General features: G+C 40.0%; 1 protein-coding gene across 4 annotated transcripts in view; it reads right to left on the reverse strand.

Moving 5' to 3' along the window:
• Window positions 1-5,534: 5,534 nt before the first annotated feature.
• The window catches only part of LOC113405039 (netrin-G1-like), a 222,498-nt gene continuing 201,580 nt past the window's right edge, over window positions 5,535-26,452 (reverse strand). For all 4 annotated transcript variants that reach the window (XM_026655572.1, XM_026655571.1, XM_026655570.1 and 1 more), the window contains one exon: window positions 5,535-5,819. In XM_026655572.1, coding sequence (XP_026511357.1) covers window positions 5,593-5,819 — 227 coding nt within the window. In that variant the 3' untranslated portion in view covers window positions 5,535-5,592. The remainder of the gene's footprint in view (window positions 5,820-26,452) is intronic.

A 26,452-nucleotide genomic window follows, 5' to 3' on the forward strand; every position in this document is an offset into this window, starting at 1 on the left:
GGCAGCCTGCACCCCAAACCCCTCACTCCCAGATGGAGCCCTCACCCCCTCCTGCACCCCAACCCTCTACCTCACCTCTGAGCCTCCTCCCACACTCCTAACCCCTCAGGCCCACCCCTCCCTCATGAATTTTATGTGCACCAATATTGGTGCACATAAAAAAAAGTTTCTGCACATGTGTGGGGAAAAATTAGAGGGAACACTGGTGGTATTATTATTATTACAATTTATGTAGCACTAAAGAAGTGTCATTTTTAGTAAAAGAAGGGCAAGGTTCCTGTGCCAGGAAACTGGAAGGTGTGCTTTTTCAGATAAGATATAAATCAGCGGTCATGACAGTTCTGGACAACTGCTCCTGTATTTCCCCTCTGTGGTCCCTTAAGGGCACCAACTCTAGGCTCTTGGCTCCTCAGCCATGACCTGTCTTGGACTGAGATCAGTGTCTCTCCCTCCTGACCAGCGTTTTTCCAGGCTGCTCAGTTCCCTGCTTATACTGTGATGTTCCCAGCAAGCCAAACTGCCTAAACAGGGCTGCATCCGTGCTTTGCTTTCTCTTCCCAGGCTTATGAACAATATAACTGCCAGCAATTATGAGTTACCATATAGCCCTTTATAAGCAAGCACATTTATTTTTAAGGTGAAAGCATTACAGAAGTTAGCCAGCGTATATGTTAGGTGTAGTATACACCACGTTAATAGGTGTTATATGCATGATATTAATTTAATATTCATAAGCGTTGTGAAGTTAATCTAACTGAATGTAGTAGTCTCTTCTCACAGTTCTGTTCACTCATGTCAAGTATCTCTCAACACTCTGCAAAACTGAAGTCAGCTTTGGAATTAGAAAATAAGAAACTCGTAAAAGCAAAGATGCATGAATACTTTGTACCACGTACAGTTAAGGAGTACTTTTATGGCTCATCAACACTTAGACTGTAGTATTCAAAATAAGAGCTGGAAATTTTAGGGAGGTACCTTCACAGACCGGTACCTGGAATGCTTGTTTCCAAAATAAAGATAAGAAAGGTACAGAACAAGAAATTAAGGAAGGATTGGGGCCCCCTTTCGACAGAAGGTCCTGTCTGTTTGCTGCACGAGAAAGAAGGCCCTGAGTCAGTTTAGACTCGGGCTCTTTATTCAAAAGTTCTTTTTGTCTGTTGGTCTCTGGAGAATCCAGTTTGCACTAGTATATGTGAGCCTGTCCAGGTGGTGGTGCTTCTCTGGAGGTGTACCTAAATACATTTGCCTAATCACCCCCTACTGTTCTTAGTTCCTGGAGGAGCTGTGGTCACCCTCTCCCATGGAATTATGTTGAATCCCTGACCCACAATGATACATAAACTTCATACAGTAAGTTCTCCCCGAGATATTGCAGGAGATTGCCACATCTTGCCCTTAATGAACTGGATGTAACTACTGTGTTTGACCTACATCCTAGGGAAACCCATTGACTTATTTCCTGGACAGGTTTATTTGTGTGGATGGTGTTTCTGTCATTACTTTTCATAATTTCACATTTCATCCTGGTCTGCAGGCACCTGGACCACCTCTGGCAGTGATGCATTAGGGCTGGACAGAATGTGGTTGCTGCCTCTGTCAGCTTCTCTCTGGCCTTCTTCCCGGGAGTCGGCTCCAAGATTTCCCCTGGTGGGCTGGATGTGTCCTGCAAACCATCATTCTCCCCCTCCCCACCCCGGTCATCAGCATACTTGCAAGTTCACGAGCTGTACTGTTGTCTGATCCTTACTGCTGAGCTGCCTTTCTTTGCATAGATCAAGCATCTGACATGTCTTCAACTGTTCATAATTCATTCTCTTTGTCTTTCTTTTCTCTCTTCCTTTCCCTAAAAGACTGAGACTTTTCTTTTTGCTTTTCCCTTCCATGGTACTTGCTTTCACTGCTGTTGGGACTTATGGTAATTCACCCAGTCCTAGATCCCACACATGCTGACACCCTATATGTCACAGTTCAGGGCAGTGGCACCTATATTCTCCCCTTTATGGTTCCTTGAGGGCGCCAACTCTAGGCTCCTTAGCCATCACCTCTTTTGGGTACAGACCTGCATCCAGGGATTTTCCAGGCTGAATAGTTCCCTGTCTGCACTGTGGTATTCCCACCAACCCAGACTGGCTAAACAGTCCAACATTTGTGCTTTGCTTTGTCTGCAAAGTCTTACAACAATGTAATTGCTGACAGTTATGAGTTACCACACAGCCCTTTATAAGCAAGCACATTTATTCTGATGGTGAAAGCATTACAGAGAAAACATATAAAATAATAAAAGTTCCTATACGCATGCTAAAAGCTTATCTGATGTCACCCATCAGTCTTATGCGGCCTTAGTAGGCCAAAGTCCTTCCCATCCTTCCCAGGAAGGATTGGGGTATCCTTTGGACAGAAGGTATTGTCCAGTTGCTGGATCAGAAAGAAGGCCCTGAGTCAGTGTAAACTCAGATTCTTTACCCAAAAGTCCCCACCACACTGTTGTTAGTTTCTGGAGGAGCTGTGGTTCCCCCTCCCCCATGGAATTACACAGAATCCCTGGCCCACAATGCTACTTCTTAATAGAGGAAGATCTCCCACAGATATTGCAGGAAGTTGCCATCTCTGTCACAATGACTACTTGTGGTCACTAAAAGATCCCATGGCAATTTCAGCAAGATGTCTGTTGTTCTGACCAATTTTCAATATGGGAAATACACTCTGCCTCCCTAAATTCCTCATTGACTTCAATGGAAACTGAGTTAAACCAATATAGAGCAGTGTGGAAATCTCATTGTGTGTATGTGCATTATATAATTATTCATATACTCTGAATATTATAGCAGAACTCACGCTCAAAAATCTTCAGATACACACTAAAGAAACTGCAGTACAATGGCAAAAATAATGAGGTTTGATGAAAATGATGATTGAAAAGAAAATTCACTTTCCATTGGATATGTACCTAAAATTGGCATTTTATTAAAAGCAGGCTGACCTATGTGGTGAAATGCAGAAAATGCTATATAAATATATGGAAAGCTGTGTATTCCACATAGTTTTAGATGATTGTACCTTCATGAAATTGAAATGCAGATGAGCTGATTAAGATCTGATATTCATTATACTTTAGTATTGTCTAGCAGAGTTCTGTATAATCAGACATGCACAACATGCTTCCTGAGCACTTTCACAAAGCCTTGACTGTATAATGACAGTTAAAGTGCATCTTTTCCAATAATTACATGGTCTGCATTCGGTCTGGGCTAATAAACTTCAAGACAACTTAAATTCCACATTTTAATATTAGAAATCCATTTAATTATAAGTAATCTTCAGATCTGTATGTCACCTATATTTGCATTTATATTCCGCAGTGACTCTGCAATATAATTTTCTGTTTATTGTCTTGAGTATGCATCTAATATAAATCTACAATTTCACGTAGGCCATGCTGGCACACAGCCAGACCTTTAATTTATCTCACCCTTGTTTTGTAAACTAAAAGAAACTGCTGGTGTGATTAGCAAACGTTCCATAGGCAGGGCTGAGGTGGTAGCTTGAACAAATACTACCTGTTTACCTGTATTGTCAATCTCCAGATGAGTTTTTCTAGAAACAAAAACTGTTAAGATATGCTGTTTCCTCATGTAATATTCCTACAAGGTATCTGCCAGCAATGGGCTTTTTCCCCACTGGAGTTGGAGAGGCTATCAAAGAAGGTAATTTTCAAATTAACAGTCTGTTCACCACAGGGGAGTAAGTAGCCAAGTAGAATCTATTGCCGTTAGGATTTTTGCCTGTGCTGATTAATTGTTTTCCATTCTAGGCTATCATATTGGTAAAATATTTACATTATGTATGATGAAAATCTGCTAGGAAATGAATCCACACAGTGTTGCTGCCTTTTGATTTTCCTTGTCTCTGAAACATTGCCATGGTTTTGGTTTATTTGTACTTTTCTCTCTATCCCTTGCTGTCACACTCAGTAATTGGCCTAATAAAAGGTAGCATCAAGAATTTATTACACCTCGAGCAATACTTAAAACAAACTTTTATTTGCTGGAACAGCACTTTTTATCTACTTGCTGCTGTATATTTTGACACTCCCTCTAAATACTAAATCTGACTTTATTAAAAGTTGAATCACTGCACTTTTTTTTTCTGTGTGTAGGGGGTTGTCATTGCTTTTGCGGTTTCTGAGGCAGACTAATATTTCTATATAAATAAACATTTCATTTTAATGAAGCTTTAGGAGACACATTTAAGCAGGGGCTATATCGACTTCATTACTGTCAATCCACAAAAGTTGCATGATTTAAAGAAAATATTCTTTAATACTTTTGTAAATTACCCTTGGAATAATTCTGGCGATGACTAAGGTGAATACAGATTTAGTGTTTTTATAACATTTTCCTCAAACAAAAGGTATCTTTTTATTCAGAGTGGTTTGATAGAGAAGAAAACATGTTAGTCAGACTTCATTGTGAACTAAATTCTGACGTTGAATTTGTATTTCATCCATATAGCAGACAGTAAAATGATCAAGGAAAATAATTTTTAAAAATTGTCTTAAGAAATTGCAATACAAATTCCTGAATTTGTTTTATGCAGGAATTTTTATTTTTTTTATCTTCCAGTGTTAAAGCAACAAGAAAACATTTAGAACGTCCTTTGGTGGAATCTTATTACACTTGTTATATATGTAAACTGATATTCTTTGATGCCAGCACGTTGCCCATACAGAGAAATCTCTGCACAATTAAATGAAAGGAGAAAAGAAAAAAAAAAGATTAAATAAAAAGTAATATTTTTCTTATCTGATTAGAATTAAATACATTAATAAATTGTCTGGTAACACAAATTGTCAATAATACAAAAAATCTACATTGTACATTATTTCAAGAAAAATAACTTCATTTGAATACAAAAGGATAAATACACTTTTTGTCCTATAGCCACTCTTGTACAGTAGATGAACACAGCATCTTACTGATGCGGTGCTGCTAAAATATACAAGGATATGACTGTCTTGAGTTTTATTGAGGGGGGGCTGTTACACATGTGCATCACTAACATCAGACAAAGAAACCTTTCAACCAACAAGGGTTACAGAGCAACGTTCACTAAAGCACAGGTTGGAAGGGATTTAGGGACTGAAGCAGGCCAATATGGCAGCTTTAACAGATTTCCTTATACCCACAATGCACTGACAGCAAAGAATGCCTCTATTTGGTTGGTCCACACACTGGGCAGAGGTACAGTAGCGCACCATATCAAAGTGGCAAATGTTTTTTATTTTCCATTTTGGGGGCTCGTCAAAGCCTTTTCAATCCTGTGTACTCTTTGCAGCTGGCATTGTTGTTTGTAGTAATAGACTTGGCAGCTGCCAACTTGTCTTGAGTCAGAAATTAACAGTCGTTTGACTCAGAGTGCTGTCCACAATTGATTAATATGGCTTAGTTCAGTTGGGCCTTCTTAGTTTATACGTGGTTTTATTCTTTTTCTTTTTTAAAATTTTAGTAGCAAATGCTTGGGTTTTGTTTTGTTTCTTTTGTGGCACATTCCTTCTGAAGCAGTCTGAACGCGATGCCATCAACCAGACGGAGCCTAGAATATGAAAAGCCCAGTTACTCCTAGTAGAGCAGTCAGCGGTAATAGAGGGCCATGTGATACTGCCATGTTGCCGGAGTTTTGGCTGCAACCTCCTGGATCCCTTTCACACTTCAGCTTCTCACACAAAATGCCAGTGTAGGCTGGAGGGCACTGGCATCGCATGTTTTTGAGGCATGTTCCTCCATTCTGGCATTGCAGTAGTTCTTTGTCACATACATTTGCTACAGGACAAGGGGAAAATAGAAGAAGAGCAGAATAAGCTTAAATTCATTTGTTACAGAAAGCTTTAAACTTACATTTTTTTCTCCTTAGAGATGTAAATAGATATGTGATTCCAGTTTCCCAACAATTGCAGTTTACAATTTTTTATCATTTAGCTATTTTCCCATACATTTTTCTTGCTTTAATCTTAGAGAATATGATCTTCCATTTCAGACAACTGAATACTAAGTTACTTAATATCTACTGTTTGTCAGTGTCTTTACTATTATTGAACTGGAATGTTTGGTGAGTGCCTTATTTGAAAGGACATTGTCTGTGCTAGCATCACAGAGCTCTTGAAAAACATTAATGGCAATTAAAAATGCAACACAATGAGGTGAAATGAATAGAACTGTATGAGAAATCTGACCCTGATACGGAGTGACTTTTATGTATTAATGTTCTGGAAGATCAACAAAAAGCAGTAGGGGATATGGCATGGGAAAGTCAGCATGCTCTATGGGTGTTAAACGATGTTAGTTTAAATTCACACACCATGTCAATGTGAGAACAGAGAGAATGGGCACCATTTTCATTACAGACCTACGTATTTCTTCTTAATTGTGTCTGGTGCTTAGGTACCAGGGCGAGACACAATTTAGAAATACCTAAGATAGCTACTGGAGAAAGGGTCACTACACTTTTGCTTTCCATTAATTAAACAAAACTGGATTGAAACATTCCCCTATAAGGGCGTGTACAGGCATACCATGCTATTGTCTCACTGTACGTTCTAGATTATATTATAGAATAGAATATGCTATAAATTATATTCTCATTTTAATGGAATATTTTCATAGCTTCAAAAGCCAGAAGGGACCATTGTGATCACCAAGTCTGACCTCCTGTATAATACAGACCATAGAGCTTCCTCCAAATAATTCCTAGGGCAGATCTTTGTTTATTTTAGTTTTACTTTAAGGAGGACAAAGGGACTGACCCTGCACTCCTAATTTGGGCAGAATTCCCATGCAATCATTAGGAATTTGCCCTGAATAAAGGAAAACATGATTGGATCTAGTGTAAGGCCTCCGGGATTTGGAACAATATTATATATTGCTTAAGCATGGAACATCCAGAGAACACCCTAAAGGAGGCAAAGTAGAAAAAGAAATTATTGCCAGTCTTTCCACTGTGAGATGTGCTAATTGTTCTTTACATTCATAGATTTATAAATGCTTCACTTTTTTTAATGTATAAATACCATGAAAGCTAAAATCCAAACAGGTGGCCCAGATTCTCAAATGTTGTTGTTTGGTAAAGCTCTACATAGCTTTACCAAGGCTGTATGGTGATTTATATCAGCTTTACGAATGGCCCAAAGCGTTTCTAAAAATGCCTTTGATTTATCAAAAACCAAGTTATGTTTTATCTACCCCCTCTTAACACCATCCTCTTGAACCAAAACAACAACAAATAAGTCCAACCATCCCAAACACCATGAGTTGTTTTCACCCTTAAATATCCTTTCTCACATATAACCACTTTCTAATTCAGTTCATACAAATGAGTCAAATGTTGATGCGCTTCCTCCCTAGCATGTAATAATATGAAAATAACCAAAAGGCAACATCTACCCAAGTTTCTCACTTGACACCTTTCTCAATTATTCTTTCTTTTTGACCAATTAATATAACATTGACAAGCATCCACAGTTTTTGTTCAATAAGTGTCTCAACTGATTATCAAAGTTCAACTAATGCAGTATATTCAGGATATTATGACACGTAGACCGTATGTCTGCATTTCAGTGTTCTTTAGTATAGTACATTTGGCTATTTTTACATGATGAATATAAACTAACTGGAATAATAATAAAGTAAATTTGATGAGATTTACAGTTTGGGATAATACTGAATACAATGGTACCAAATCCAGAATGGTAAACTAAATTTTTACATATTCAAAGTAAAATTGAATATTTGGTTGTCTGTTATAATGAAGACCAAAAATATTTATATATAACCATACAATTTATGTAGTATTAACTTAATCATAGCAATAGCAAAGATCAAATACAAAATACTGTCTTATTTAAAGATAAAGCTGGTGGACTTGGCTTATTCTAATGTAACAAGCCTGTAACATTTTCTTTGATTTGGGCAATAGTGGTGGTGAAATATCAATAAATACATATATGGAGATATACCTATCTCATAGAGCTGGAAGGGACCTTGGAAGGTCATTGAGTCCAGTCCCCTGCCTTCACTAGCAGGACCAAGTACTGTCCCTGACAGTTTTGGTTTTTTTTTTTGTTTTTTTTTTTTTGCCCCAGATCCCTAAATGCCCCCCCAATTGAACTCTCAACCCTGGGTTTAGCAGGCCAATGCTCAAACCACTGAGCTATCCCCCTCCCCCGGCCTTGAATAATTGAGTAGAAATCAATAGTTAATTAAATACTCTTTTTAAATAGAAGATGAGATCTTTTTTCTTAATGTTTGGTTTTGAATCCAAATTAGATATATACCAAAGTTTGCCTTTTCCAAGTAGCCAATTAAACAAGTTTATTTGCTAGTACATTTTCTATTTAAAATTTTTGTTTTTGACAGACGCACTGATTTTTAAGATAGTCTCTGATCTTTTATCCCTAGTTTTCTGTGTGTGAATATTGTGGTAGCATTCCACAGTACATTCACTGCTAACTCTACCTGATCTACAGACACAATAAAGCACTTAGAAATCTAACTGCTATAAAATATCCCCACAATAATTTGCACCTACAAAATTGCAGATGCAACATCACATAGGATGCTTTTTAAAATTAGGCCCAATATCTTTCATTATATCTGATGTTTTCTTAAGTCATAAAAAGAACTGCTGCATAAAAAGTTTCATCATCAATGCTTTTTTGTGTACTCACAAAAACCACATACAAAGGCTAATGAAAGTAGACAAAGGCATAGTTTAATGCCTGAGCAAAGTACTAGGAGTTAGTAATTCTGAGTTTCTAATCCTTGTAATGTCAGTGACTTCTCTTATGAACTTGGCAAGTCATTTAATTTCTTTCTTAATTTTCTCATCTGTAATACATAGATAATAATTAGGATTGTTTTGGAAGATGGGGGCAAACAGTTGTGAAAGTTTTCATGAAATTTCATTGCTGGTTTCTAATAATTTTATATTTGTTTTAATTTTCCAATCAGTTCTAATACCCTAACCTACATCACAGCGGTGTTGGAAGGAAAGATGCATTGCTTGCAAATGGCTATGAAAATGACAAGCCCTATCTACATTCAAATTACCATTATTTATGTTGCTACTATTTTATTGACTTACAAACTGCATTAACTTCAGATAATGTTTCCAGCACATAAGTAGCACAAAGCTATGTATCTGTACTTGAATTGTGACCAAAGTTGCTCACTTAACTAAGCCTACTCAGCTTGCTGCAAAGACAAAGAGAAGGGCCGATACGTTAGTTATAGTTTGGAAAATCTCTTAATTTTTTCCCTATCTACTACGTTTTAAAAGTTAAATGTAATATTTTGTCAGGAGAGTTTACCCTGATACTTGTATTATTATGTACTTGCTCCCTATCAAACAAACCCAATGATAAACAATAATAAAAATTTAACATCTCCCTTCCAACATTGTGAAATGAACAAGGCTCTATTTGTTCTTGTTTCTATTAAAGAAATGTCAAGGTGGAAACAACTGTATGTATTAGGCTAGGAATAAGATCCACAAAGTACCCATCCAGCTACTTAAATTAGTGGTGGTTATTTTCAGAGTTTGTGGTACCAACTTTTGCTTCCATTTATTTACACCATTCAGATAAGCCAGGCCTTAGTAAGAGGTCTGCAGTCACTCCTGTAGTGAAAAAAGGACTATATGTAATGTCTTGAATATAACTATGTAGGGCTTTCAGAGTCCAGAGTCAGCTGTGCCTGAGCAATGCATTTTAAATTTTATTTTTTCTTCTAATTGTCAACACAAATGTACCTCATTAATAACCTGGCAGATATCTGCTGGGCTGCCAATTCTGTCAAAGTATGTGGTGGATTTTTTGCTAATGCACATACACAGGACAAAGATGATCCCACCAAACTTATATCCTTACCCAGAACTGTAAACCAGGGAACAAATTCACTGCTGGAGTAATCAGACACAACTCCATTGACCTTAAAAGATTAGCGATTTGCTTTTAGTGTTGGAGGCATGGTGCAGTGTGTGTGGTTAAAAAAATATATAATATTAAAATGAGTCATTTTAGGCAGCTTCAATACAGTAGAAGCTCAGAGTTACTGACACCTGGGGAGTGGAGGTTGTTTGTAACTCTGAGCAAGCCATTAGGGGATGCTCCTCAGAGCGGACTGCTTGGAGCGGGGGCTCACAGCTCTGCAGTGGTGAGTTGGGGTGGGGGGGACAGGTAGTGTCAGTGGGTGCGGGGTGCAGGCTGTGGTCCTTTAAAACTGAGCTGCTCCTTCCGAGCACAGCATGCAAGCACTGCCAGGCAGGAGCTCGGGCTTCGGCTCCAGCAGTTTATACTCCAGGCCGGGTTTCAGTAGCAGCTCGGGAAATTTCTTTCCCAGGCTCTGAACTTGCAAGCTTGTCCCCCTCCCAGCCAGGGGGAAGGGAGAGGGGAAAACAGCAGTGAACCTGGCGAGTAGGGGGTGTTTGTGGGGACAGGCAGTCCAGATGTACCTATCTTTAAGATGCAATGCAGGCACAATACAGTATAGTGGTTTTTTTTTTGGTCTCACTACGATTACTTTAAAAAAAAATCACGTTCAGAAAACAACCTCCAAAAGGCAAATAGGTTTGTTTTTCTGTTTCCCCACATCTCCCTCCTCCTTCCCCCCCCATCCCCAAAAGCAAGCTTGTTTTCCACCACAGAGCAAATGCTCTCAAGATGTAAGAGAAGAAAAGGGCCTTTTTTCTCTGCAGGACCATTTATGGGATCATATACTGCTAGTATATCCATCCTGAGGCACAAGTGTCTAGCCTAATATGTAACAAGGAATGAGATGGGCAGAGCAGGATGGAGTCTAGGGGGAGGAGTATTGGATGTATGGTGTGCTTTTGATCATCCTACATGGGATTTTGTGCCCAGTGAATCCACACAATACAGAAGTCCACTTGTCAAATCCCTATCCCATCCTGAATTGGAGAAGGGAAGTTTTGTGGTTGAAGCCCTGGACTGACCCTTCGGAGATATGGGTACAATTTCTGGCTCTACTACAGATGCCCTGTAAGATCTTGGACAAGTCACTCAACATTTATGCATCTCAGTTACTCATCTATACAATGGGGATACTCTTTTGTTGTTGTTGTCTGCTTTGTCTATTTACATGGTACATTCTTCAGGTGAGGGATTCTTACCTTATGTGTATATATAGTGCCTAGCAAAATGGAGCACCAATCTCAATTGGTGCCTCTAATCACTACTGTAATACAAATAAATAATAACCCTTCACATCGGAGCTGCGAAGATCTATGCTGGAGATCTCTGCAGAATTCAGGGGTATTGATTACTCTCTCTCAGCAGGGTCTCCATGGTTTCTGAGGAAATGACCTGCATATTTAAAGCTGCTTTTGGTGACTCAGAAATTAGTATTTTGCTGTGGTGTTATAGCTGTGTTGGTCCCAAGAGATTAGAGACACAAAGTGGGTGAGATCTGAAGAAAAGCTCTGTGGAGCTCAAAAAGCTTGTCTCTTTCACCAACAGAAATTGGCCCAATAAAAGATAATACCTCACCCACCTTGTGTCAGCAATTAGTATGTAGACTACAGTCTTCTGATTATGCTATTCTCAGATCACTGCACTAGATGGATGAAAGCCACCTGCAAAATTGAACAAAGTTTGCAAGCTTTGCCAACCTAGGGAAAAGACACTGCAGTTAACTTAGAAAATTAATTCTCTAAGTTAAAACTAGGCATCTTTCCCAAAGTGATCATTAATAAAATATTGAAAACGTTTGTAGGTTAAGACCTCCATAAATACTGAAAAGATGATTTCTTGTGACTATTTTGTGACTTCCAGCAAAGCATTTGTTTTGTAATTCCGATGTCATTTAAAAAAAAAAAAAAAAAGGGGCAATTTTAAAGCCAGCCCTGTTCTTCCAACCAGGTCAGGCAGTTCAAATGGCAGATGGTACAATAATGTTTCATACAATTTAGTTGGACACTTAATCAAACATATTGATTTTGCATTATTGTTAATTATCAGGAGAGAATAATTGATAAGTTTTAATGAATTCATACTGTATTCTTAAATATTCACATATGAATAATGCATGGAGGAATGTCTCCGTTTGTTTAAAGCTTAATTTTCAGGCATTTGCAAGTTAAAAAAAAAAAAAACACCAAAGATTTTATCAGGACTGCTGTTAGTTACGAAGCAACTATATAGATGATGTTACTACAACTCAGAGGAAAATTATATACAAAATTACTGTGTTTCTTTCAAGTGGGGACCGCAGGATCCAATTATGAGCTCTTTGTACCCTTATATCCTGTCTGAAGGTCAGTTCAGGGAAGAAAATGTGTTCCCCTCCTTTTTCTGGGACACTTTCTTCTACTTTTGCTATATACAGCTTACTTAAAATAGCATCATAATGCCAAAAAGGATAGGCAGGTGGGTCAGAAACGTAGATATGAGAGAGAACAGTCAGTTTTTCAAAAGGAAAATGAAGGTGATAACAAGGTTTGAGTCAGGAAAAAGGGGAGTTGCCTCTCCTCATCCGAAACTAGGACAATCTTCACATTTTGTGTGTGTGTGCTAGAAACATTAAAAGGACCATTAAATGACAGAGTAAAAAGGTTATGGAAAGCAAACTTTTGATAAAATAGAGCTAGTGTCTCATTTTTTTTCTTTCTCTTCCCTTTGTTCTTTCTATATCCTGATTCATCTTTAGGCCTCTGCAGTTTTTCCTTATATTTTTTTTTAGAATTTTTCATCCTTTTGAAATTTTTCAGTTCACATTTTCTCTACAGCCTCCCTCTCTCTTTCCTACAAGATACTTTTCTTTTCTGATCTGTCTCTTGCCTGTTTGTATTTTTTTCAGTATCTTCTCTCACTCTCTGTCCTGTCTATTACAGAATTCCTTCCACAATCCCTTCCCATTTCTACCTCCCTAAATTATTTCTCCACCCTGAGGTTAGTCCTCTCTTCTTCATGCTCCCCTTAGTTTTCTTGGGAGCTGGACTGCAGGTATTGTTAATCCTCTAAATGTATGTGATGAGTGAGTTGTAGAGGGTAAAAGCATGACAGAGTAAATATATGAATATCACCTTTCAAGAGTGGATGGATTGACAGCCCTGACTACACTGTAGGACCTATCTTGGTCAGCTTTAATGGTTTTGACTTCAATAGGCTATGGATCAGGCCCTGTGAATGGTGAGTTAGCTACACCATTCCTCAACAGTCCAAGTGTGAAATCCTGGATCCACTGGAAGTTTGCAACTGACTTCACCTGGCCTAGGATTTCATGCCTGGTGCATATTTTGACAGCATGCATATCCACTGGGCTGGGAAATATGAGTTCCACCTGCGAGGTTGTGCACATCTGTCCCATGTTCACTGGTTGAGAATGATATTTAACATTATCTTTGCAGAAATCTAAATAGTTTAATTTACGATAGGTTTTCAGTATGCTGATATACTTACCTGTGTGCACGTGTCCAGACTGATTGTTCTGTTAAACCATATCACGTGGAAGAGGAGCAGTTACAGTGGAACCCATATTTAAGTAAAGGTGTTCACAGACAGCTTCAGAATGTGTGTGTGTGTGTGTGTTTGTCCACATATAGAAAGAGCAGTTGGCTCTTGTGTGGAACTGCAAATAGCACATTTACATGCAGTGAAAAAATTAGGGACATTCATTTCACTTTGGCATAACAATGTCACTGTATCAAAGAGCAACATAAGAGGTTTAACTTTACTGCCAAATGCAGATCAGTGAGCAACTAGAGGTACTGTAAAGGCTCTGTTACAAGCATTCTTCTATAAAAAATGTGTTCACTTAAGTCAATAAATTGGTGGTGTTGGAATCAGGGGCGGCTCCAGGCACCAGCGCACCAATCGCGTGCCTGGGGCAGCAAGCCGTGGGGGGCGGCCTGCCGGTAGCCGTGAGGGCGGCAGTCAGGCAGCCTTCAGCAGCATGCCTGCGGGAGGTCCGCCGGTCCCATGGTTTCGGCGGCAATTCGGCGGCAGGTACGTTGAAGGCACGGGACTGGCGGACCTCCCGCAGGCATGCCGCCGAATCTGTGTTACCAATGGACCACCCGCAGGTGCGCCACCGAAAGCCGCCTGCCTGCCGTGCTTGGGGCGGCAAAAAACATAGAGCCGCCCCTGGTGGGAATATGGAGAAAGGAGAAATCAACCAAAAAGAAACTGTCTGTCTGTCTTTCTCTCTCTCATATATTCAGGTGAGCCTCTGCAGGCATGGGGCAGAAGCAGAATTTATCCATAAATGATCAAATTGATACTAGTTTAATAGGGCCACGAGAAATACCTACACTGATTTAGCTAATAGGTTTTAATTTTTCCCCAGCAAATCACATATTAAGACATAAATTAAAAAACGTACCAAATGATTGTAGATACCTTAGTAAGATTACCTTGGTTTCTGTAATATTTCCTAGGTGTTCTGTATAGCAATTATAGGCCCAGTCCTACAACCTGTTGTACGTGGTTTGACCCCTCTGCCTATGCAGAGTGCCATTGATTTAAATAAGACTCTGCCTGAATGGCGTCAATTGCAGGATTCAGGCCATAGGAAAGTACAGGGAATACTTTGAAAACCTGGGCCATCATAACTAAGATAAACTTGCCTAGTTTTTGAGAGTGACCATTGTTGTGTTTATCACTTCAGAAGTTACAATGATAGTCCTTAGTCAGGACTCTGCAATTAATGTTGCTTTAGCTACAGCTAATTTGATAAACTCGGAATTTTGAGGGTTTAATATCTGACCTATCCGAAATTATACAGGGCAGAAAACTGATTTAGGGTTCTTGATTTTAAGGATTTTTACAAAATAGGAAAAAACCAAAAATATAACTTGGGTCTAGTTTTGGATTAAGTGGTTTTTTATGTTTTAATTTTTCTGATGCCATATATAGAATTATTTAGTAATTCTAAATGTTGATTAGGCTTTCTTAGGGGGTTTAAGCGGAGATAAAATATGAAGAATAGCTACTGCTCTTGCACAACAGTAACTATTCATAATTATGTATATTTGTAGTGACACTAATTTACCGTTTGCTGCAGTGGGCATATCATTAAAACTCCCTTATGACAATGTCAAATCAAGTCAAGGTAGGTGATTTGATAACATGAAAACAAAACCATTTCTGTGCAAATCTATCAAGGCAACATTCCAAAGTCAAGTCAGAAATAATCAGTGTTCATAAGTGGAACCCTATGGAGACAATCTTACATCATCAAGATAATGGCCATAAGATGACAAACTGTAGAAGGCGGTCTCCGGTGCAAATATGAAACAATGTCCTGACTAATTACACTGCATTAGAAACAAATCTGGGAAAATGAATACTAATTAGATGAGAGTGGCATGCGAAAACTGATAGCACCTGTCTTAGAGATTCCTGCTGGACACTCCATTGAGTTGAAGCTGTTTTATTTACCAATTTAAGAACATTGCCAGGGTACGTGAAAGTGTGGGCTGCAGAGTATAGGGTGACCAGACAGCAAGTGTGAAAAATTGGGACGGGGTGGGGGGTAATAGGAGCCTATATAAGAAAAAGACCCAAAAATCGGGACTGTTCCTATAAAATCGGGACATCTGGTCACCCTAGCAGAGTAGGCTGTTTTTATTGTTTGTTTTATTGCTGTTCTATTGATGCTCCACTGATCGCCGGCAATTGGTTTTTAGATTATTCCCTAACTCACAACTTTTGATGTCACTGATTCCTATTCACTCCCTAGTCACACTGGCATTGACCAGGCTTCAGGCAAACTTTTGGCAGCAAGTTAGACAGAAGAAGGGAGGCAACATTACAGAGAGGAGAGGACTGGAGCCAGCCAGCACAGCTCCAAAACCAGTCAGGTGCACCTAGCCAGGGGAGCTCCTGTAGAGCCCCAGCTACTTTTCAAAGTTATCCTTTCTCCCCTGGTCCAAGGATGGTGGTGGCACTGGGGCAAATTGCACTCTCTGGCATCCATGTGGGTAAATTTGGCCCATTATGTCCCATTCCTGTAAGAACAAAATCCTCTGGAGAGAAAAGGTGGATTTTTTTCCAATTGTGATGTAGGGTCAGCAAAGATGATGGCTTATTCTTTTCCACAAGTACTGTCTGTGTCTCCATTCTCTCTAAAACCCCTGGTTGGACAATTAGAAAAGATCCATACAATCTATCAAAACTATAGTGCAAGGATTCTCAGGACTTCCTTTTCACTGAGTGGAACAAATAACTGAAATTCTGGAATCTACAGTTCCACATCATAGAGCTGTTGTAACAGGCCTGATAGGAAATAACAAGAGATTGCTTTCTAAAATGGATGACACTGAAAATAAATCCAAGATTACTCATCTAAGAATTACTGTTGTTCAGGAGTGGACAGAGCGCTCCCATCTCTTTCAGTTTAAGGAAATGGGTAATGGAGCTGTATGATTGTCTGACTGAGTTGGTTCTGATCAAGTATTTTCAGTTAGAAGGTTCCCAAGGGGAGGGAAAACCCTCAGCTGCATCCATGCTATTTAATGTTTTGATTATATGCGGATCCCTGTCATTTTGTAATAAAGTTCTTAAAGCTGCTATAATAACTTGTGTATTACTCTTTCAGAGCTCTAAAACAGACACGTATACTTGTCTCATTGAAAGGAAAAATATTTTGCTTTGATCAATAGGTTATTTTGAAAAATAAGACTCAAAGCCATAGTTGTATCCATCTGGATTTATGTGGAGGTAGATGACCATTCCTACAGCTGTAAGTCTGTGGAAGAGGTAGATAGCTTTGCTTCAACAAAAATCCAAGTATGCATTTGGATTCACCATTCAATGAGTCCAATATGAGTGCAACACAGGTGGAAGAACCACAAACAGCCAATGTGCCCCATAGTGTAATTTAAAGCAGCTTCAGGACTGCTCTAAACAATGCCCCAGCTCAAAAGGGACAAATGGATAACTAGGGCATGCCAGAGTGCAGTATTGTGTTCATGCCCCTTCTTTCTCCTATCTCACCCACAATGATGGAGACTGGGAAAGGGGTGGGTGTGCCAGCTTTAAGCCACTCAGAAATTCCCTCTAAACTGGGAATCCCATATGGCTGTTTATCTGGAGCACAAAGGGGCTGTAGCAGGGCTTAGGAATAAGCCCAGGAAGTCTGAGTGCCACCAGCTATTGTTTTGACCCTATCATGAAAACTAAGTTGTTTCGATCTTTGTTTTGCCCCACGTATGCAATTAATATATTTTGAATGTGCAAAGCTTGTTCATTTTTGTTAGACTTTAATCTTTGGTCTGTCACAAATCTCCAAACAGTACTGGAAAATAAGTTAAGTTTGTATTACAAATGTCTTCAAATTCTGTTTCTTCATTATTAGTTGCTAACACTTCCAAAAATACTACTTTACTGGGTTTAGGCCATTGAAAGACACATGGCAGGGCTCATTTGGGCTCTGAGTTAGCAAAGTACTTAAGCATGTGCCAAACTTTTTAAGCACATGAATAGTTCCTCTGGGAATCAGTGGGGCTCCTTACATGTTTAAAGTTAGGCATGTGCTTAAATACCTTACTGAAATGGTCACACTTGTACTGCTCCTGGTTACTTATGATACATATATGTATGAAGACTAGTATTACTGAGCTTTAATAGTCATGGCTTACAGTGTCTTTCTATACCACCTTTTGTAAGAAGGAATCTCTTATTTCCTTAAAGATTACAAGGTGTAAATAGTTTATATCAGTTTATAAATGTTTAATATCACCTTTCTGGTTTTTTGAGTGGAATTTTCAAAAGCACCAAGTGACTTAGGGCATAAGTCTTACTGAAAGTCAGTGAAACTTGTGCTCATTAGTCAATTAAGTGCTCTTGAAAATCCCACCCTTAAATAATATCTGAATACAGCAGTGCTTAATTTGTGCCAGGGCTGAGCCCCGGCACCTCTAAGTTTGGCAGTTTATAGCCCCGGCACCTCTGGGCTTGTCACATCAGTTATGAACCTAAAGAAATTGCGTAAGCCCTGGCACCACTTTATTACAAATAAAGCACTGGAATACAGTCAAAAGATATTCAGCTCTGAGAAACACAGCAATGTTGCTAGGCCAGGATTCTGTGATGTTTTCCTCTTTTTAGCAGCAACTTAGCAATTACACTTGTATGTGGTGGCAGTGTCATTATTTCCATCTTCTTGGAGGAGAAAGATATGCCAATACCATTATGTAGGAAGCATGAAAGTTAGAGGATAAGAAGAGCCTCCCCTAAAGCAGAGTTTCTCAACCCATGGCTGGGACTCAAAATTGAGTCGCCAAAATGTTTCAAAGGGTTGCGTGGCAGCTCCTGTTGCACAGGGCTGACCTGGCTCACCTCCCTGGTCCAGGGGTCCCAGCACCACTGAGGCTAGGCCCAGCCGTCATGATGCCAGGAGTCCAGGTAGGCCAAATCTGAGTGAGTGGCATTGCAACCCCATGAGCCAGATCATAACTCCACTCCTGGTCCAGTGATTGGTTTATATTTGCCAGGCTATTTACAAAAGGTAAGGGCTAGAAGTGTACTTAAAAAATAAAAGTTGACATTAGCATTGCCACTTCTAGCTCTCAGAATTAATATGGCACCAGTGCCACAGACTTTACAGATGTCACAGGCTGTCTCAGTGATTAGCATCACTTCAACTGAGAGCTCCACAAACTCTTTGCCTGGAATGGCAGGAAGGGATTGGCGGTGACTGGGAGTGCATAGGATTGACCTGATGACAGAAACACTGCTGTTGATACTGACACAGGCCCCATAGCATTCATGGATTACTGTGCCAGCAGGAAGAAGCAACAGATGTCATGGCAGGATTCACAAAAATGGTCACTTAAAAATGGTTCTCTGCCTGCTCTTGTAACAAGCCTTTATTACCCCTGCATGTTGTAATTCCTATTCTACCCATATTTATTTCCATTGTTTTTCCAAATCCAACTACTTCCTGAATTTGACCCCTAAAATAAATATAATCCAAATATCAGCCCAATTGCCCATCATTAGTGAAACAGTATGAAGGATATCACATCTGACAAAAATTTCGTAGCTAGGAGCAAGAGGAAGTGTCCAGAACAGGGCCGTCCTTAGGATTTATGGGGCCCTACACAGTATTATTAAACTGGTGCCCCTATGCCTGAAGGCAGCCCGGGCTTGCAGTCCAGGAGGTGCGGGGGAGAGATGCAGCAAAGGATACCGAGACACCCGGCCCACCTCACGGCAGCAGAGAGTCACAGTTCCCCACAGTGATCCCCGTACCCTCTCCCACATGTAGAATGCGCAGCACCGGTGCATTCAGCTCTGTGAATACGGCCCCTGCCTAAGGGGACTGCAGTGCACACTAGGTGTGCGGGAGCCCACCCGCTCTTACCTGCTGTCATGGGTGGTGGGTGAAGCTGCTGCTTGGGGAGGCTAGCTCCCCAGCCCACCTCTTCTGCCTGTGGCCCTGCCCATACTCCATCCCTGCTCTGCCCCCACTCTGCCCAGGCCCCGCCCTCTCCCCATTGTCTCCCTTCTCTCTTCCCTCCCCCACCCTGCTCACCCCCTTCCAGCCAAATCCCTAAACCCAAATGAAGCAAATGACATTTGAAAAACAACACTCTTCTGCAATTTCTTTCTAAAGAAAATGGAGCATGTTTTCCACTGCATGCCAGAAGGTGAAGACTGGGCATGCAGAAGGTACCTAATTAAAAGCACTAAATTTGGGAATAAAAAATGTCAGTCACAGGTTTTTTGATATACCCTGAAGTTTGTCAGAGATTTATTTGCAAAAACTTTGTAGTAAGGGCGAGTCAGCTGTCCTGCTGAATACAACATTAAATATTATGGAATACATCATGCAGCTCTTCTCTGTTTTATGTTTTCTTAATCAGTATTTCTAAGCTGGTTTTATATTTTAAATGTACTCTTAAGCCTTCATAAATCATTCCAGATTACTACATATTTAACTCACTGAAACAAAGACATTATTTTAAATTAATCAGTCAGAGGTTTAGTGTGTTCATAACAATGTTCATTGCTTTTAGAAACAGGGAATACTAATTTACTTTGTGTGATCTCCATAACAATAGACATTTTTTAAAGTTGGTGAAATTTCATAAACATGTTTCCAAAGATTTTAGGAATAACAAAGGATTTTATATCTTACTAAGGTACTGATTTTGCTGGAGGGTTCTCTTAAAACTAGTTAATCAAATAGTCAGAAGTAAAGAAAGGGAAGCTCGTTTGTCCAGCTATCTGGAAGAAAAGGGGTGTTGTCCCTTTAAGGGCTCTCTTCAATAGGGGTGTGAAGGGAGAAGGGGATAGACAGAAAGGACAGGAAGACTTTGGAAGCAAGTTTTTTGAACTATAGTAATTAAAATGTGTATTTTAGATAAGGATGGTCCTTTGAAGGATTTATTTAAAAACCATATGTCTGAAGATCCAAGCATTTAAGGCTAAAGATGAATACTCAGATTGTGCATCTAAAAATCTATGCAAGGATTTTTTTAGAGATGTGATTTTATCATCTTCAGCAACACACTAATGAAATATTTTTAAAGCAAATTTTAAACTAAGGTCCTGTAGACTAACATGTTCTGAGTAAATATTATAGCAGGGGTCAGCAACCTTTCAGAAGTGGTGTGCCGAGTCTTCATTTATTCACTTTAATTTAAGGTTTTGCGTGCCAGTAATACATTTTAACGTTTTTAGAAGGTTTCTTTCTATAAGTCTATAATATATAACTAAACTATTGTTGTGTGTAAAGTAAATAAGGTTTTTAAAATGTTTAAGAAGCTTCATTTAAAATTAAATTAAAATGCAGAGCCCCCCAGACCGGTGGCCAGGACCCGGGCAGTGTGAGTGCCATTGAAAATCAGCTTGCGTGCCGCCTTTGGCACGTGTGCCATAGGTTGCCTACCCCTGTATTATAGTAATGCACAACGGTTTTTGTCAGTAAATTCAGAAACTGACAGTATATACCTGGTACTGGGGGTTGGCAAATGCCTGTTAAATGGCTTCATTACCACTTGAATGGCTCTTTAACAGTTTCAATGTTGTGCTAATAGGTCTGGCAGGCTGGAAGGCTTTTTCACTTTTAAGTTACTAGATCCCCTGTGGAGGAAGACTCACCAGGCTGCAGCAGCCAGCTGTGGGAGCCTGCAGGAAGGGTCAGAACAGGGATAGGTAGGGTTACCATTCGTCCGGATTCCCCCGGACATGTCTGGCTTTTTGAGCTAAAAATAGCGTCCGGGGGGAATTTGTAAATGTCCGGACTCCCCTCCTCCCCCACCCCACCCCATGCAGAGCGCGTGCGGCTAACAGGGCAGCCGGCCGGATGGTGCCACTTACATGGGGCTCCGACAGCCAGAGAGAGCCCCTTCTCCTCTCCCCTGCAGCTGAGATCACTCCCTCCCTCCCTCCCTGCATTCGCAGATCGCCTCCGGCAGTCTGGAGCTCCTCCCCCCCCCCACTGCTGCCCAGTGTGCCGGGATGAATGGCTCAGGCCGTTCCTGAGCAAGTTCACAGAGACATTAGGCGAAGGCCAACAACAAGGGGGCCAGGGGGTCGGAGAAGGGACAGGGAGGTTTTGGATGGGGCAGTCAAGAGATGGAGTTCGGGAGTTCGGGGGGGGGGCTTTCTGGGGGGTGTGTGGAGAAGGTTTTGGGCAGTCAGGGTACAGGTAGGGGGTAGGGTCCTGGGGGGTAGTTGGGGGGGTCTTAGGAGGGGGCAGTTAGGGGACAAGGAACAGGGAGGCTTGGCTCTCTTAATGGCTCTCCATGCGTCTCTGGACCCTCTCAGCTGTCGGGCTTGGACGGAAACATTGCCTGAGGGTAGTGAGAGAATGGGTTATCGGTGAGGTGGGGGTGGGCGTGAGCCCGGTCAATAGGGGCAACCCCTACCAAGATCTGAGCCTTTTCTCACACGCCCGTTAGAGCTCGACATTATGCTGTTTGGGACCCCTCTTTGAGGAAAGCCTCTGGATTGCAAGTCCAACCGCTACCTCCTCGTGGTGAGAGCCGGTAACTGGCTTGGATAGCCAGGCGGATTGCGGAGGACGAACCCACATCCCACATTCAGTGGGGTGTGGGACGGGGTTGGGCAGCCCCATATGGTGCCACATGGATGCCCCCCTGGTAAGGGTAGCCTCCCCCAGGTACGGGTTGACTCTCCCTGGTAAGGGTTAGATTCCCCCTGGTAAGGGTAGTCTCCCCCAGGCATGGGTTAGTTTCCCCCTGGAAAGGGTAAGTTTCCCCCAGGTACGGGTTAGTTTCCCCCTGGAAAGGGTTAGTTTCCCCCTGAGAAGGGTAAATCTTTTAGCTATGGAAAAAAGTAATTTATATTTTTATACCGGATTGGCGCTGGACCGGGTTAATAACGCCCCCGCTGTTGGCTTTGATGCCCCGGCTGACAGTGTTAAATATATTAGGGGTGTGATCAGGGTCGCTGGACCAATGGATAAAATGGTGTGGACTATAATGAAGTCTCATGAGCATGAGAGTGAGAATCAAGTCCTCCCAGTGGAGCATGGAGAGGAGGTAGAGGAGAATGTTTGTGATGATCATGGTGAGGAGATTTTATCTATCTTACCGATGGTTTTTACAAGGGACACTTTTAATGATTTAACTATGGAAAGTTTCAATCCAGATTTTAAGTATTTAAGTACATTTGATGATCCATATGTTAGCGAATCGGGATATCTTAATGCTCATTTAGTTAATGGGTCTAGTTTATTAAATAGTTTTAGACCAAGTACTGATTTTAATAGGGATCGTAATAAGGATCTTAACAGTACTGGTAGTAATATAAATATATTAGAAAGTAGTTCGTGGAAGGATGAGGTTTTTTATTTAGAGTATCCCGTTGATAGTTTTAATTGTCCAATATGTCCCCAGATATTACCAACATTTGGTAAATGGGCCAAACACATTAATGTGGTTCATAAAAGTAAAGCCATACGAGTTGTATGTAGTAAATGTGGAAAATCTTCTCAATATCATAATATAGCTTGCCACTACCCCAAGTGCATACCCAAGAAGGCGGATACCCCAATGAAGAGCCATACGTGCTCGGTCTGTGGGCTTGGTTTTCATACTAGATCTGGATTGAGCCAACACTGTAGACATAGACACCCTGCTGTGAGGAATGAGCAAAGAAAAGAAGATATGGCTGCTAAAAGTAAGATCAAAGAGGGATCGACTAGATCTCGTATATGGACCAAAGATGAGGTTGCGCAGCTTATACAGTTGGAAAGGAAATATATTGGGCAAAGGAATATAAATAAATGTATTGAGAGCGAGATGAGGACCAAAACGAATAAACAAATATCAGATAAAAGACGAGAATTAGCAAAGAAGAAGTTAGTGGTAACAGGAGATAGGGAGGAAGTGACTGAGGTAGAGGACATTAGAGTAAATATATTAGAAATTCCGCCCCCAAGAGAGAGGATTTTCCCACTAAAAGGACACCCAGAAGTGGATTTAGTGGAGAAAATATGTAAACGGGGAAAACAAAGTAGGGAGGGAAGAGAAATAATAAATAGTTTAGGGGAAATTGAAGGATTATTAAAGGAGGATTTAACAAAAGCTCTCGGTTGGGCAATGTTGGAAAAATTATGTTATTCATTAGTAGAGGGAAAGGACCCTAGAAATGAAAGTCAAATAGAGTTGAGGAATAAAGGAAAAGGGAAGATGAGAAAGGAGGGGAGAAGGAAGCAATTTAATGCAATTAGGAGATATGCTACAAAGAAAGCTAAGTATAAATTCTATCAACAATTATTTGATAAGGATAGAAGAAGATTGACTCGCATTATAATGGGAGAGCCAGATAAGGCTAAGTGTGCTATCCCTATGAAAGAAATTGAGGAATACTATGTCAATATTTTGGGAACAATTGGACATGGTAATATGATAGGGTGGCCATCATCCACAGAGAATGCGGATAATGATATATTAATGAGTCCGATCTCTGTGGATGAGATTAGAATAGCTTTAAGAGAAATAAGAAAAGATAGTGCTCCTGGCCCAGATAAAGTAAAAGTGAGCAATTTGTGGGATATTTTTAATTTAGACTCCTTAATACTTACAAAAATTTTTAATATATGGTTTCTAAATAGACAGGTACCAGATGAATTTAAGAAAAATAGAACGATTTTAATACCAAAGACACAAGATGAGGAGGAAATGAAGAAGTTAACATCTTGGAGACCATTGACAATTGGGTCAGTTTGGATTAGAATCTATACCAAAATATTAGCAAAAAGACTGGTGGAAACAGTTAAGATATGTAGTAGACAAAAAGGGTTTATATCCGCCCCTGGGTGTGAGGAAAATATTGCTATATTAGATAATTTGATTAAAGGGGCTAAACGAAATGGGAATGAAATTGCAATAGTGTTCGTAGATCTGGCTAAAGCATTTGATTCTGTGGGACACGGACATATAATAGCCGGGTTGAGAAGATTTGGTATAGATGAACATTTTATAGATATTATTAGGGACCTTTATGATAATTGCACAACTAGGGTATGGGTGGGTGATGAAGCTACTGAGTCTATTTTAATTAGGAGGGGGGTCAAGCAGGGTGACCCGTTGTCCCCAATTTTGTTTAATATTGCTATGGATCCCCTTTTAACTAGATTAGAAGTAGAAGGAAGTGGTTTTTATGTTAAGGGTAATGGTGTCACGTCATTGGCTTTTGCCGATGATGTGGCAATTTTAAGTAGCTCATATAAAGGAATGATTAAAAATTTGGGTATCTTAGAGGAGTTTTGTAAAAATACTAATCTCTCTGTTAATGTGAAGAAAACGAAAGGCTTTCATATTTTAACTAAACATAAAACCTATGTAGTTAATCCTAAGGATAATTGGCAGATAGGGTCAGAGGAGATTGAATATGTTCAACCAGGGGATTTTGAAAAATATTTAGGGGCTAGAATAGATCCCTGGATAGGTGTAGGGGGACCGGTACTTAAAGAAAAATTGAAAGATTGGAGTGAGAATTTAATTAAGGCCCCATTAAAACCGGCCCAAAAAATATTAATTTTACAGACATATATCTTACCGAAGCTATTTTATAATCTTCTTTTAATAGAACCCCCTTTTAATCTTTTAGACGATCTTGATGTGTTAGTTAGAAAAATAGTTAAAGAGATTTTACATTTACCTCAGTGTATCACAGATGGGATATTTTATTCTAGAGGTAGGGATGGTGGTTTAGCTCTCACTAAGTTTAGTGTGCAAATCCCAAATATGTTAATTCGTAAATGGAGGAGACATATTGTCTCGAGAGATGATTGGATGGACCTATCTTATCTATATGCAGGAGAAAATCTTGTGGATAAAATATTGTCATTTAGTGCAGTAACATCTCATCCCAAGAAATGGAGGGAAGAGGAATTTTTAAGATGGTCGGAACTGAGATGTCAGGGAATAGGGATAAAATATTTTAAAAATGATTTAATTAGTAATTCGATTTTTAGAAACTCTAGTAAAGTTAAATCGTCAGCGTATATCGCAGCATTGCAGCTTAGGGCAAATATTTATCCTACTAGGGAGACATTAGCAAGAGGAAGAGGAGGTGTGAATGCTCTTTGTAGATCGTGCGGTAAAGTGCGGGAGACTGTTCCCCATATCTCAGGACAATGTTATAAGACTAAGAATGCTAGGATAAAAAGGCATAATAGAGTAGTGTCTGCAGTTGTAGATAAGGTTGGTAAATTAGGGTGGAAGGCGATGATAGAGCCCCATTTGAGAAATAGTAAGGGTGAGTTAAGAAAGCCGGATATTATATTTATAAAAGGAGATACAGCAGTGGTGGTTGATGTTACAGTGCGATGGGAGGATAATGCCGGAAGTTTGGAACAAGCCCACAGTGAGAAGGTGGCTTATTATCTTGAGTTAGAGGAAGAAATTAAAAACTTAACGGGAGGTAAAAATATTCACTTCTTTGGTTTTGTGCTTGGGGCGCGTGGCAAGTGGAGTGAAGGTAATAATGATTTGTTACAATTATTGGGAATGGACACAAGTAAAAATTTTAAGGAGAGTATATGTAGACTTGTTTTATATTCCACTATTGGTATGATGGCTATATTCAGTGACAGGTAAAGATCCCGGAGTTTCCATTCCGTGTATCTTGCCAAAACTAAATTTTAGCTATTTTGGTTTCCATGCTCTAAATTTTCAAATTTTTAATATTGTTTTGAACATTAACTTATTTAGTGTTATTTAATATCTGTCCTTCAATAGAATGGTTTTAATTATATAATAAATACTTATTAATGGATGAAATTCCAATTTAAATTATTAGTTTATTTTTTTTTTTTAACTACTGGATGTGGATGCGGACTGGCCACGTATAATAACCAGGAAAGGGCAGGTAGTCACGCCTGTACATAAATAGGGGGTGGGGTCCTGGAGGGCAGTTAGGAGCAGGGGTCCCAGGAGGGGGCAGTCAGGGGACAAGGAG

Source organism: Terrapene carolina, unplaced genomic scaffold (genome assembly GCF_002925995.2).
Source record: "Terrapene carolina triunguis isolate 2854851 unplaced genomic scaffold, T_m_triunguis-2.0 Scaffold210, whole genome shotgun sequence".
Classification (NCBI taxonomy): domain Eukaryota; kingdom Metazoa; phylum Chordata; order Testudines; family Emydidae; genus Terrapene; species Terrapene triunguis.